The 15,225-nt window shown below is 37.3% G+C and overlaps 1 protein-coding gene across 3 annotated transcripts in view; it reads left to right on the top strand.

Moving 5' to 3' along the window:
• Positions 1-15,225, top strand: part of OSBPL6 (oxysterol binding protein like 6) — a 46,168-nt gene that overhangs the window by 12,786 nt on the left and 18,157 nt on the right. Inside the window, exons 3-10 of one of the 3 annotated variants that reach the window (XM_066322735.1) lie at positions 1,382-1,504; positions 4,750-4,803; positions 5,490-5,603; positions 5,721-5,885; positions 6,393-6,525; positions 6,973-7,076; positions 7,929-8,021; positions 12,673-12,747. In XM_066322735.1, the coding sequence (XP_066178832.1) occupies positions 1,382-1,504; positions 4,750-4,803; positions 5,490-5,603; positions 5,721-5,885; positions 6,393-6,525; positions 6,973-7,076; positions 7,929-8,021; positions 12,673-12,747 (861 nt within the window). The remainder of the gene's footprint in view (positions 1-1,381; positions 1,505-4,749; positions 4,804-5,489; positions 5,604-5,720; positions 5,886-6,392; positions 6,526-6,972; positions 7,077-7,928; positions 8,022-12,672; positions 12,748-15,225) is intronic. The other 2 variants (XM_066322733.1, XM_066322734.1) reach the window with 2 other exon arrangements.

The raw sequence follows: 15,225 nt of genomic DNA, 5'->3' as shown, positions 1-15,225 counted from the left end.
GAGTTTAATTTGTTCCCTTTGAGTGCCAGGTACTTCCTTGTAGTGAAAAAATAATACATGTGTGCTTCCCTCTATAGAATGGAAATAGAACATTGAAACAAAACACGGGGAAGTAAAAAAGGTGCATTTTGAGTAGGGGGTTAACAGACAATGAGGTAGTTATTTTATGGTTATTCAGGGGAAACTAAGCGGAATAAAGATTTCTATTAAAATTCACTGCGGTATTTATTATTTGGGATAGAGCTTTTCACCCTTCTGAAAATCCTAAGACCTTACTGGAAATTGTAGTTTTGAAATTTGCTGTTACTTTTGCAACTATATTTTCTTAATAGTAATATTGATGTTATCAGGGCTGTATAATATATTTGCAAGTGTTATGAAAGACTGACAGTGTTTGACTCTGAACAGTTTTGTTGGAAATATGGAGACAAACGATTTTTTTCCCTTTAAACGTTTGATGCTATATGACCTCCTTCCTCTCTTGCTAACTTTTCGTGACATTGCTAGGAGTTATGACAGATCAGCTGAGAAAAGGCAAGTTTACAGCTTTGTAAGGTATAATTAGTAAAACATAGTCTGAGGAAGCTGGCAGTAAGAGATTTTTAAACTGGTGCAGAATTCTTTTGATTACAATAATAACAAGAGGATAGAAATGCACTCCAATATGCTTTTTCTCCCTAAAACAATTGTTCTTTACCTGTTCACTGTGTTACATTGTAAATCTGACTTGAGCTGCACCAGTCACCATGAAAAAGAAGTGGTATGTACCAGAAATATGCTTTAATTTGGCTCCATGAGAGGTATACAACTGGTTATATCTCAAATGATATTATTCCTGTGTTTTTCTCTAGAGAGAAAATTAGTTAGCTTTCCTATAAATTTCTCATAATACAGTGAAAATGAATGCAGGAAAATAAAAAGAAAATCCTTTTTCAGATTTCTGAAGGCTCAATTAGCAAGTGAAACTCTGTCATAAAATGCCTTTGAAGATTATCACTAGCTACACTTAAAATCAACAATAAAGCAACATCTTCTCTAGTTTTTCTGGGGAAAACTGGAGCATCCAGAACCAATGTGGTTTGTACTTTAAAGATCAGGAAATTTAAATTTCTTTATGATTAAGAAATATCACAAAGGACACTCTTACTATGCACCTTGCCCAGGTCTAGACCTCTGAAAATGTTTGTATTGAGTAGTTTTAAATGAGATACAGCTAGACATAATATAGTGACCATGTAGTTTGGTACTTAAATAGGTTGGTCTAAAAGCCTAGCTCCTCCTCTTTGTCTTGCATTGAAGAATTTGTGCCGCTTTTAAGTGCAATATTTCACTATGTGTGTGCAAAATTAATAAATTAATGTGTCTTCATGCTTTTTACCAGGAACCTGACAGCTGGGAAATCATAGAGGGTCTGAAAATAGGCCAGACCAATGTCCAGAAGCCAGACAAACATGAAGGTTTCATGCTGAAAAAGAGAAAATGGCCATTAAAAGGTTGGCACAAGGTAAATGTCTCATAAACCAGTCAGAATGTTATTACCTTGTTTTATGAGTTGAGATTTTTTTTTGTCTAGATGAAATTAGGATGTCAAATAAATACCCATGATTTTGGTGTATGACTTTTTCTTCCACCTGTGCACAGAATTAATTTGCAGACACAGTTCATGGCTCTCAAATCACAGTCTCTGCTGCCTAAGGTTGTATTCTAAATCCAGACAGAATTTGTAAATAACGTTGCAGATGCCTTGTATTTTAAGAGGTTTAATCAGTACCCCTTTTGTTCTTTCCAGTATATTATAACAAAGTGTAGCTGTGTACTCTAAGGTTGCATTGAGTTTACATTGAAGTTACACAGCAGAGGGACTTTTCCATGTATCCAAGGTGTTCGTACAGGAGAGCATTCCCCTCCAGGTCAGCTGACTGAGCAGATTTGTTGAGCTTTTTCCTTGCATTTTGTTTGTCCTCTTGATTGGAGTCTTCATTGTGGGCAGGTGGCGGGACTTCTTGCTGTAAGGTATATCTATTCAGAAAACCCCCCAAACACCCCAAAACTCAACCCCAGATCTCCTTATTCCGTTTAGCTAATTTGGACAGATATCTCCATGCATGATTCTGCCTTTTGTTAGTCTTACACCTGGTGTTTTTAAAGTCTATTTCATACCCCAGTAATTGCATTCCCCATCTCCTGTTTTAGCAACAAGATGTGGGTATTGATGCTCACTCATATTTTTGAACCTGAGGGTACAAAAGTATAGTAGCATAGTTATAGTAGATTAATTTTCTGGGACAGAATGCATTTTACTACAAAAGATAGTGAAATCATTTGCTATACATAGCGCTTTTTTCTGGGAAGCCACTAACATTGTTCTTTGTCTTGCTGAACACTGTGGGACTGACTTAGGTCTAAGTCCAAATGCAGTCCATACTGCTACAAATTACAGCTTTTTTCCTAATTTCTCTCTTCTTTCTGGATGTTGTACTAAGTTATTCATAAGCCTACCACCCTTTTTTCTGCATGCTCGTCTACATTAAATGTTTTGGCTTTGTTTTACTTAACTAAAGCTTGTAGTTTCATCAGCCAGATACTGAGGCCCTACCTGAATTTAGTCTAGACAGATTAATGGACTTCAAACTGACACAGCTGAAACATGAAAAAGCACACCAATCCCCAACTCCCAACAAATCAATCTGACCCTTCAAAAAAATCAATTCATCAGTTGTATAAGGATTTATGGAATAAGCAACCGCTCACACAGTTTTAAAATACATTATATTAATGTATTGCTATTTAGCCAAGTGTCTGGTTTGGTAAGGAACTAATTTATAGGAGAGCAAGAGGGGAGCAACTTTCACAGTTTTGTAAAAGCAATCACTACTGATGATCTAGATGAATTTAGTAAAGTTACCTGTGTAGATAATTTTTGATGTGATTAAGAACTTCACATTTTAGCATCCCTCTCTACTCTGCCTTACATTTCACCTTGGGAACTATGCTGAACTTAGGTTTTGAAACTTTGGGTTTGTTAATAAGTTTTTTTTTTTTTTTTTTTTTTTTTTCAATATTGGCCTGGATATCTTGGAGTTTCCATAATAACACTTTGTGCTGAAAGTCCAGTGAGGAACTTCAGAGACAGTCATTGCAGCATGTGCTGTGTTAGTGTTCTGCTAGCAAAGCCATATATAGCATCTTTTGTCTCTTGAACATTGCATGTCATATTTTGACAGTCCTGAACGTTCTTTAGTAGTATTCCAGGTATAATGTATGCAACTTAGTGAACTTATTATTCTCTGAAGTGCAGTGTGCTTTGGAATGAAATGATGATGAAAGATAATTTTCTCTTCTGTATGCTGCTTAAAGAGACAGAGCAATATGACGTGAATATCATGTTCTTATGAAGTTTGTTATTGACCATACCTACGTAAAATAAACCTCCAAAATATTCCCGTTGTTTTGACATCTTATTCAAGAAGTTGTATCTCCAGATGTGCTGGTTTCAGCTAGGGTAGAGAAAAGCACTGTTTTCCTACCCTGTGTGTGATATCGGTAGCATCTGTTGTGTGACTGACACAATTTCTAGATCTTTGAGGGGGATATTCTGCTGTCTAACTACTGACCCTGCTCGTGGTATTAATTTAGCAGGTTTACCTAAGGAAACCATTGTCCTTCCTTCCCATGTCACAACAGCTTTGAGAATCAAGTGGAGTATTTTGCTGCGTTCTGGGTTCTTAACATAGATTAATGCTTTAGGTTATACCCTAAAAATAGGAATTTTTTGCTATTGCTTTGCATGTTTTTAAAGTTAGTGAAGATAAACACAATTTAGCAAATATAATTTCAAGTTGTTTCCTGCTGGGCTTTATCTTTGTGCTGTGTCTGCATTGACTTGACTGCAAAGCAGCTTGAGTGATCTGGTACAGACAGGCTAGGACAGCTTTAATTGAGGGATAAATACAATGTGAGTAGGGGATTCTGCTCTACGTTGGAACTGCTCAGCAAAATAAAGGAGTAGCAAGAGCACAGGCATCACCAGGTTAGGCTGGTAACCGTGTCAGTGAAAATGCCGTGGCTCACCCTGTATCACTAACACCTAAAACATCAGCCCTCCCATGACCTGGGGATATTGCTGGGAATGCTGCAAAATTTGCTCTGGTACTAGTACCTGTATTACCTAGATTACCCATAGAAAAGATCTTCAGCATGAGTTACAATCTCATCTGTACTTCACTGAGTAGAGATCTGCCATAAGGCACAGAGTTTTGGATGGTAGACCAGGGTCTTTCAGATGTTCTTCCTTTTGAGATGTAGATCTTGCACTAAGAAAAACTGCTCAGTTTCTGGATAGGGAAGGTAGGTTGTTTGTAGTGTGATCAGCTTTTGTGGGAAGAAAAACAGGAACAAAGTAAAGAAACAAATATAATTCTCTTGTCCTACAGTCTCTTTCTAGCAGAGTTTATTGCATTGCCTGGAAAACTGAAAAAAAAGTACCCCTCATTATCAAAGTTTGTTAAGATAAACCTAAAACATAATGTTGGAAAAAGAGAGTCTAGGTTCTTTTGTTTAGAAGATAATTGTTGTCAAAATGCAAGCGAGAAAATAATTTAATACTGTATTTAACCTCTCCTTCCAACCCCCAAACACTCCTTAATTGCTACAGGGTAATCCTTTTCCAGGTGAGTTGTTGTACAGAGTTTAAATTGCACCAGCTCATTAAGAAAGAATGTTGTTGGATTTTTTTTCTTATCGTTTCAGAGGTTTTTTGTCCTGGATAATGGAATGTTGAAATATTCAAAGTCACCAATTGATGTAAGTAGAATTGAAGATTTTAAAACCTTTAATGAAGTTTAGTTTGCTCACAATCTCTCTAGGCATACTTACGAAAGTACACATGTGAGAGTTGTTGATGAATTTAAAGATAAATCATGTAATATTCTGGTCATGTCTTCAAGATTTCTACCTCTTTTACTTCTATGGAAATAGAAGTTAAATTACTTAAAGTAGTTTCTTGAATGAAGCTGCTTGAGAGATTAACCTCACTATGTATTTTTCTTTTCCAATTTTTATGTCAGCCAGAGCTGATTATTCTGACATATGTGGATATGACAAAGAATTGATAACAATGTACTCTAGAGATGCAAAAGATAGCAATAAATTAGTTAGATCTGATACCAATAACTATCAAGTTGTAGCAGCAGCGTGTCAAGTACTGTCTAATTTTCTCTACTTCTCACTTACCTGTACCTGTGCACTTGTCTGAACCCCTTAACACTCCTCAACTTTGTACCAGCATTTCTTGTGAGATACTTTTATCTGACTATAAATATAATCAGTGGTTAAGTGGTTAGTCTTAGTGCAGCTTTATTTTTTAATATGATTTTATGCTAAAATATTTATAAAATGGGAAACCATTTCAGTACCAGATAGTTTTCTGTAAAATATATAGAAAAAGGGCATGATACTTCTAAATTTATATCCTGATTTTTTGATTTTAGATACAGAAAGGAAAGGTCCATGGGAGCATTGATGTTGGTTTGTCAGTCATGTCTATTAAAAAAAAGGCTCGTAGAATTGATCTTGACACAGAAGAACACATCTATCACCTAAAGGTAAAAAGTAAAAATACGTACTGTGTTTTCATCCTCTGTAGAAACAAATAAAACTGTATAAAAGTGTGCAGAAAACTAGTATCTTGGCTGCTTTCTTGATAGTGAATTTTTCTCCAGGTGAAATCACAGGACTCATTTGATGCATGGGTTTCCAAGTTGCGGCACCACCGGTTGTACCGTCAGAACGAGATTGTGAGATCTCCCAGGGATGCCAGCTTCCACATATTCCCCTCAGCATCTACTACAGAGTCTTCTCCAGCTGCCAATGTGTCGGATGGAAAGGTGTGCAGTGTTCCTTGGCTGAAAACTCATGGCTTGCTTGTGGACAGTTTCAGTGGGCTCTTCTTGTAATGCCAATAAGACAGAAGCTTCCACTGTGGCAACCGATGGCCAGCGAAAAGCTGTGAGGGTGTGCAGCTGAAATCAGCTGAAATGCTGCCTAGTTTAGCCTTACTTCATTAAAATGTGCTGCGGTAGAGATCTTGCAAAGTATTCACCACTCATACAATTTTGACTAGCCTTTGTCATCAGGTATAAATCTATCTCTTTGCTGATTATGTTCTTGCTCTTAAACAACAGCTATCCTAACTGGTCCACTTGTGAGGTCCTTGGTTTGATTATCCAATGTGCTAGTCTGAAAAATCCATGTCTTTTGGGAACTATGGAGACAAATCATGGATTTCACTGAAAACATAATACATTATTTGGTTTCTATTCTGAAATAGTAGAGTCATTACACTGACAAGGTCGTGCAGCCACAGTAAATATAAGCATTTTATTATGCTTTAGGTGCAACAAAATAACTTCCCCTGGCAGCCTCCTATACCTTGCAGTAACAGCCTTCCTGTCACCTGCACTACTGGTCAGAGTAAAGTAGCAGCCTGGTTGCAGGACTCTGAAGAGATGGACAGATGTGCAGAAGGTTAGACTTTATCTTTTCATGCCTTGTTCTTTCAGCAAAACCTCTTGTTGGTATAAGAAAGAATCCTATCAGTAAAGTGGCTAAGTTACTTCTTTACGTGAAAATGTAGTAGCTCTTCAGGTAATTAGAAATTTTTACCTGGTGCTGGGAACTTTTCTCTCTTTGTTTTGGGCTGTTGCTTTTAAAATTTTTCATAATAATCTGTGTTATTTTAATGGATGTCATTGTTCAAATATGATCACTTTTTGATGTCCAGAGTTGTTGCTGATTCCTATAGAGATAGCAAGTGTCCAACGTATCTGAAAATAAAACTTTTACTTGGATGCTTTACTACAAGGGGTTTGGGCACTTAACTTTTATAATGCAATTAAATGCTGGGAGTGGACACCATGGCACTGAAAAGTCTGAATTGAAACACCTAATGTATTTTTATTTTATATCTGTTAGATCTTGCTCACTGTCAGTCAAACCTTGTGGAACTCAGTAAACTTCTTCAAAATTTAGAAATACTACAGAGAACTCAATCAGCACCAAATTTCACAGACATGCAGGTAAATATGCTTGAATATAAATCATTACACTGAAATATTTGTTCTTTTTGTTAAGGGAAATATAGAGGTGTTGTCTGTTAACTCAGAATGTTTTTCAGAAATAATAGTGAATCTTGGATGAAATGCCTATCTTTATATGTTTATTTTAATCTTGTGCAATACTGTTTCTGTTTCATGTATAAACAAGTAATTAAGATGTATTTAGTATTTGAGTTAAATAGGACAAATCAAATGATTAAGTAATTTGCAAAACAAAACTGAGCATGGTTACAATAGAACATATGTATAACTACAAGTTGTATTTAAGGAGTTTTTGTTGTGTTGAGTAAGATAACATTTTAAGTTTTTTAAGGACTGGAGACCCAAAGACCCTCAAAGATGAAGTTGCATGCTCTAGAAAAGGGGGCATAGTACAAAGGTCCCAAGTTTTGGACTGTTTCCCAGTTCAGGGTGAGTTTTCCTCTTACCAGAAAGCAATGGCAGATCCTAAATCATAAATACTTTCTTCCATTTTCAATTAATCTTGATTGTACAAATATCTGAGTAGTGCCACAACAGAAATCTATGAGGATTTCAAGATCATGTCCTGAATATTACGCACCCATAAAAAGAAAGGGTACCAGTAGTTTTGCTGAAGGAGCTAACTGTAATTGTACTACGTGTTTATAAAAGTATATGGATAGTTACAGCTGATCACTGCTCCATTTTGGGCCCCAGCAGCAGCATTCTTTTCCTTTCTTTCTAATTTGTACCTGTCTAATGCTACAATTCTTGACTAACTTGCTGTATTGTCTGTGTTGCTTGTGTCAACTTAATAGCTCTTTGTCGCTTTCAACTATTTGTGTAATGTAGGCTAACTGTGTAGATATTTCAAAGAAAGACAAGCGGGTCACGAGACGATGGAGAACAAAAAGTGTCAGCAAAGATGCAAAAATTCAACTTCAGGTACTGATTGCACTATGTTTTACTTTTCACTGTACTTTTAGATTAAATTCTAAGCATGAAGTGATATATTAGCTGAAAGTAGGAAGTCAATGTGCTGTCTTTCATGTTTCTGATGTAGTAAATTAAATCTCAGTTTGTTCTTCAAAACCTAGAGAACATAGTGAAAAGAGCACTGATTTTATTTTTATTCATATGAAAACATTGCCATCTAGGGAAAAGAGGAAGATCTGAATATTAGTTGATTAAGGTAATCAAAGCTCAATATACACACACCATATAAGGATACTGCTACTCAATATCAAAATTGCAAAGTAGGGCAGCTGAACAAGTGACATCAAATGAAAAGCAGAATGAAACACTAAACACACCAGTTGTCTTTATCAAGACCTATACTTGGAATATTGCCAATTATGAGTGCTTTCAGGGGCCTTATTTTATGGAAAAGGCTAATATGGGAACAAATAAAATACACCCCTTGCCAAAAGAAGAAGGGAAAAAAAGAAAAAAAAAAAAAAAGTGAAGCAAGAATTTACTCCATCCTTCTCTAGAACTAAAAGCACAGAAATAAGATAATATGCATATATTGCTGCCTTGTGTTTTGCTGGATGAAATTGTATATTCTGAGGTTTGATCCAAAAGCTGATCTTTTTTATTACTAAGCAACTGATAATGAAGATGTCAATTGGCTTTGGGAGCTAACAGTCACCACCATGATGTCTGCTACTGAGCAAATAAATGCCAGCAAGTTTTAATCCACTCAAATATCTTGAAATTAGTACAAACTTTGAAAGCTTTTAATATGTTCCCAATAGGTGCATTAAGGACTTTTAATTTAAGATCAATAACCTTAAGGAGGGAAGAAGTGATAGTTGCATCAGCTTTTTCATTGCAGCTCTTGCAGTCAATTTTTCTTTTTACCTATTATACTTTGATAATCACAATAGGTAGAACAATGAAGTATCTGTTTGGATTTAAAAAGTTTATTAACAAAGGAATTTTTTGTGATTGATGTCATGTCCTATTATCTACAACTGAAGGATCACAGTTTTTCCTTGGTGCTGAATTACACAGGGAAATTAAAATATCAGGAAAATGCATGCAAGTGCTTGGTGCCTATGAAGAGTCCGTCACCACTGCATGTTCTTCCATGCCACAGTAACCTCAGAGAAGTCCTATCCACAAAAATGATGAAAGCAGGCCAATGTATGGTGATTTGTGGTTGGTCACAGTGAAAAGTGAGCTGTTCCTGTGTTACCTACGCTTTGCCAAGGTAACTCTGGCCTGGGCTTCCATCACAGGCACCTCGCTCAAACTGCTGTTTATGGTTTGGCAGGAGTGTGCCTCAGCTCCTGAAATTTTCAAATTGTATTGGTTTGCAGGTTTCCCTGAGAGAGTTTGTGTGCATGGCACTGCTCTACACGGGTCTGTCACTTCTGGGTTGATAATCAGCTCTGGCTGACTTGGCTCAGCATTAATTCCTGCCAAGCTTCATGCTGCAAATATAAAGCGCTTTTTTTTTTTTTCAGCAAAGTATTAAGCTACTGTTGACTGATTTATAAATTATTTTGCAGTGAAACAGAGACAATAAAATTGTTTTAAATTGTATGGAAGACAAAGAATACTTGATGGCTACTCCATTATCTTGCCTAGTTTGAAAGACTCAGTTTATTCCTCCAAGGGCTGTCCTGTCTCCTGAGTGCTAGAGCTGTGATCTGCAGGAAGATGGCCTCACTGACTCATTGTGTTATTCCTAATTTGCTTAGGTTGCCACTAAAATGTGGATGTCCTCAGATGCCTACATGCCCTTTAAGCTAATTCCCATTTTGTTCTTCTGTTAGACATTCTTTCTACTTCATTGGCCTTCCTTACTGCTCATTTCTTCAAGACTGCTTCAAGTCTTTTTGAACTGTTTATCCGGATATCCGCTACTGGGAATCATTCTGTCTGATTTGTGATCACCATTTTCATGATGCTTACACATAATTTGCTGTTGAATGGTTGACATTTGGAATTATTAAGATTTCTGTTGTACAATTACCTTCCTCATACCTCCATACATCTCATTAATTTTAAGGGATAATGCTCATATTAACAAACTAACTTTAAGGTAGTTTCACTGTTCATTCCATTTGTAGAATTTGCACCTTTTTTTTATCAGAATGAGCAGTTTTTAACTACATCTGATGTTCTTATAGTACAATGTTGAGAGCATCCTTCTGGGGAGCATAAAATTAGGGAGCTTTATAGAAAGGTGTGTGTTGTGAGTGATGGGGAATGAGGGTGTGATTTCTGCTGGCTCAGTATCCTCTGCGTGTGAGGCAAGGAGGGAATTCTCCTATCCAGGTTTTGTATTGTACCCGTTACCATTCTTCTGTTAATGAGATGGCTTTTCTTGGATTCCTGCTAGCACATTCTTGCAGTATGAATGCTAGGTGTGTGATGTATTTAAAACATACTTTTTCTTGTAAGTGAAGCTGCTTGATTTGTTTCCCAAATAAATATTTTCCACTTAAATATGCCAATTTGGTGTGCAGTTGACTTTGCTCACACAGCTAATCCCTGTAATTAGAGTGGGGTTACTCCCTGAAGTAAAAATGAGCATAGCATGTGTGTAGACAATTGCAGGCTTGGGTGTTTACTATTGCAAAGTTGTTTAGTATTAACAGCTGAATTTACAGGCCTTTACTCAAGAGCAATACATTAGCTACTTCTCTTACAAAAAAAGATTACTTTCTTGTTTTTAAAAAGCCTATTTAAAATCTTATGAAAATGGGCTGCGACAACTGGTTAGTTGACCTATATTAATTCATTTTAGAAATTATACTTTTGTACAAAAACTGAATTGTGGGGTTTTAGGTTTTTGTTTGTTTGTATGTTTTTAAAAATTTATTTCCTTTTGGGTAAAAGGTTAAGTTATTATTCTCATGACAGCTTCAAAGGAAGAAAAAACCGATTACTTCAAAATGATAAAGAACCAGTGATATTTTTGTTTTCCACAAAAGCTCAAAGTTGTAAACCCTAAAGACTTCTTTTTGTGGTAACTCAGATTATGACCTCACTTTCTATTGTGTTGAGGAGAGTGTGGGCTTCTGCAAAGCTCACTATTCCCATTTAATAATGCATACCTGCATGCACAATCTTTATATATATATATATATAAAAATTAGTGCATATCTCTCTCTGTACATAGGTTTGTCCCTATTATTTAAATAAGAATATTCTTCCAAACTCTTTTTCGCAGGATAAACATATTTCTGTAGAGCACAAAGAGCTTTACATTATGCATATGATCTGTTCTCTGCTTTAACAGAGTTTCTTTTCAGTAATTCAGAGGTTATGCACATGACATTTTAATGTGAGAATTGTATAGAATGTTGCACCCCAAGTCTTCTACTGTGATCATTAGACAACCCTTCCAACTGTCAGTGGCGTTTCCACTAATATCAGCCAGAGAGTGAAGTGTTTGGCCATTCTCCACTGTAGCAACTCTAATGGGGATGTTACAGAAGCACAACATTTCAGCTAAGAATCGAAATACAGTATCCTGTTCTTCAGCATGGTGTCCATGAAGCCAATCTACACGTTGTTATTTGTATGACGATCAGGCTGCTTGCAGGAAAAGTAAAAATATATAGATATATGGAACTAAAAACACTGAAGTAGCTATAGGTGAAGATACAAGGAAAGAAAAATGTAAAGGAATTGAGAGTTGTTTTCTGAAAGCAGGAAGGTGTATTTCCTAGTATTCAAAAATCTTAAAATGCCTTCAAAATAATGGCATTTTGATTAAAGATTAAATAGAATGGCTTTATGACAGGTGTGGAGTTTCTCTGCATTAGACAGTTACTTGCTTGACTTTAATGCACTGTGAAAAAATTTCTTACAAGTAAAATACATGTAAAATTAAGCAGGATGGGGCCACAAGTTAGACATGCAGAAAAGGAAGCAGTTGTTGAAATACTTGGGTTTTATTTGTGCTGCTTTATCTGAGTTTTATCTGAGCCTTGGTTTGGAAGCCAAGCCTTCAGTAATGTATGGTAAAAGCAGGTGGAACTCAAAAAGGTGATGTGTGGAGAAAATGATTCAGTAGGCTCAAGGATGGATGTGGGCATGCCAGAGCTATATACAGGAATGTTTACATATGAGAACTCACTAGATAAATTACACAAAGTTTTACCATTGAGACACATGCATCTTTAGTGACCCCAGTTTATGCATTTCCACTACTGCAAAATGATCTCTTTCAGAATTCATCTTCTAGGTGGTCAAGTGACCCCAGAAGGAGTTTGATTTTTATTTTACTTTCTGGAAGAATGCTGTAGCATCCTTTCTGTTCTCTTATTCCATTATTGCCTTATGACTCTGAATGGCAATGCTAAAAGAATTTTATTTTTTTTTTGGTAGCCTTGGTGAGTGCACTGCAGTCCAACTCATCTGGAGATAATTTTAGTAAAGTGTCCAGCTTTTTATGTCTCTGGCATGCACAGCTGAAAACACATGATATGTCCTCAACATGTCTAGGCCATAAGAGTTAACAAAACCCACTGAAAGACTCTTCCTCTCCCTTTTCTGATCACCTTTCATCTTCCTGTGTCCATCACCCCTTCCCTTCTCTTTTTCTACTTCCTTCTTTTCTTGCATTCACTGTCAGGAAGGGCCGGCACCGAAGGGGCAGTTCAGCTCAACACGACGCCGGCAGAGACTGGCAGCTGCAGTGGCTACAACAGTGAGTGGATTTAAAAATCAAGGGATAGCTCTAAGGATGGGAAGCTGTGTTACTTGACTGTGTAATAAGCTTATGAAAATGTTTCTTGCACTTTTTGGAGGTGTCCATGGTACCCTCTCTCAGCTGAGTTTCTTAGAAGTGGTCAGGCCCAACACAAATGTATTCCCTGAATGTGGGTCTGAGCTTGTTTACATGGTACGTGTGCCTCCTCATTTATCTAAGTGCAAGTGATAGACTCAGGCCCTGCAAGCAGTAAGTCTTTGACATACTATTAAAAAAAAAAAAAAAAAAGATCAAATTCTGTCAAATGATGTTGTGACAGTTATACCAAGACAATAGAACTAAGGGGATTTGTTACAAATAACCATGGAATTATAAAAGTTTCTTATATTTTTATAAGTAGTCTAAGGTTAGTCTTTTCATTTGAGGCACTTTCTGTTTACATTCCATAATCCCAAAAAGTCATATTACTACCTCAGTGTCTGTATGTAGTTTTGCTAATTCTCTAAGTCTTTGTCAGAAAATACGGAGCAATGAAATAAACACCAGGGCTGGGAATTAGTTGTGGGGTGTTTTTGAAATTGAATTACCATCAAAAGGATATCTTTAGCTGCTGCTTTATCAAGAAAGTACTCATTAGGGAGGCCCAATATAGACATTTGTACTAGCCCATCAACAGATAGAGAAGACTGTGCAGCCAAGGATCGAAATGAGCTTTAAATGTAAACTCCTTATCTAGCCCAAGCAGGGAATGTCTTCACCAGGCTGAAGTAGTCCAGGGTCTGCTGTTCTAGGCCAAAGCTAAAATCCCCTAGATCCGACATAGTTTCTGCTTAAGCCTAACTATCTTGAGCTCCTGCTACCTGAACCACAAACTCAGTTATTGCTATGCTATTTTAAAATGTATGAGACATATCAGTGTTTCTCCAGCTTTGAAATTAACTCATCTAAATTTATTCCTCTGTAATCAATTGATGCTGAATGTGTGCTCTGCAATTGATTGCTGTTTTGACTCTGTTGGTCTGTCTGCCTAGCATGGAAACCTGCCTGATTCCCAGTTTACAGGGCTGAGCAGTGTTGGTGGGAGGCTCTAACCAGAGGGCTCAGCAGCAGTTAAACAGCTCTGGAAAGGGTTATACTCCTTACCTAGCGAGTGCTTAAGTAGGCAATTGCAGCTGGGTGTGGGTGGGAAGGCACCAGGAGAACAGGGAATTGCAGGAATACCTGCAGCTGAAGTGAGGACCTGTTGAGAGAAGTCTTGGAGGAGCTGGAGAAAATGCAGCAGGGAGGGAAGCCAGAGGCACCGGAATGACTCTGCGGCTGTTGCAGTGTTCATGGCCATGGCCCGTTCTTTCTGGCTGATGCACAAAATGGTTGTTTCTCACAGACAGTGAAGCTGTGTGCATAGACTGAGGGATACAGAATTATATCAGCTAAATGCACAGCAGAAAGAGGTTTTCCTTACAACCCACTTGGCCAGGAACATTCTGTTCCTACATGAACATGTCGTTCTGAAGAAGGTGATGGATGAGTGGGTATAACGCCTCTGGTGTAAAGCAGAAGGTTGGGACAAGGTTCATCTGAGGTTATGTCTACAAGTGTCTGTAGAGAGAAGACTAGAGTGATGGATCAAGAAACTGAGTATTTTTTTTTCAAAAACCTTCAAAACAACAACAATAAAAAACAACCAAAAAAAGAATGGGTAGTAAAGTTAGGATCAAGCCACCATTAATCCAGAGAGAAAGCACATCAGTGAAAGGGGAAAAAGGAAGAGAAGTATCCTGGCAGTGTTTCTTGGACAGTTGCCTATTTAAGAGAACGAAAATGACTGTTGAATGTGGGGTTTTTTTCATCTGTTATGGAAAGCAGCTTGGAAACATTTCTAAAAAATGCATTTGAGGAGAGTTCATGTCAATCAACAGTTCAGTATTTTTGGTTCTTGTATTTAAAGCAGTCGGCAAGGCTACTTTTCTCTGTCATGTGAATGTATATTGCAAATAGTGTGACACATTTGTAGAACATAAATTCCGTTTCTAGGGCATAATCAAAAATAGTATTTTTTCAATAAACCTCATTGCAGAAAGATTTCTTTTCAGCCTGGCCAGCTAAGGTTTGAGGCAGAAATGGTGGATCTAAAGCAGATGTCTTCATCTTGATTGATCAGAGAGTGACTAAAGAGCCCTCCTGCATGTGTGGGCAGCCTGCCTGCAGCTCTGCCTTCCCCATCACCACAGGCATGCGGGGCTGGGGGGACTCTCCCTCCAGCTCTGGTATGATAGCTGCTGTCAGCTTCTTTCCTGCCTTCTGGATGGTCTGGAGGTTTGGGTATGCTCTCCATATACACAGGTACAGTGTAGATACCTACTCTGCCCTCTGGGGCCACCTGGACCAGTTGAAGGTTTGTGATGCTCCCAGTCATGGAAAGTCATGATGAAAAGGTTTTAGAAAAGAAATTTGAACTTAACCTGTGTTTAGTCA

Source organism: Sylvia atricapilla, chromosome 7, assembly GCF_009819655.1.
Source record: "Sylvia atricapilla isolate bSylAtr1 chromosome 7, bSylAtr1.pri, whole genome shotgun sequence".
Classification (NCBI taxonomy): domain Eukaryota; kingdom Metazoa; phylum Chordata; class Aves; order Passeriformes; family Sylviidae; genus Sylvia; species Sylvia atricapilla.
Note: the sequence above shows the minus strand (reverse complement) of the source record. Positions and strands in the feature narration are given on the sequence as shown.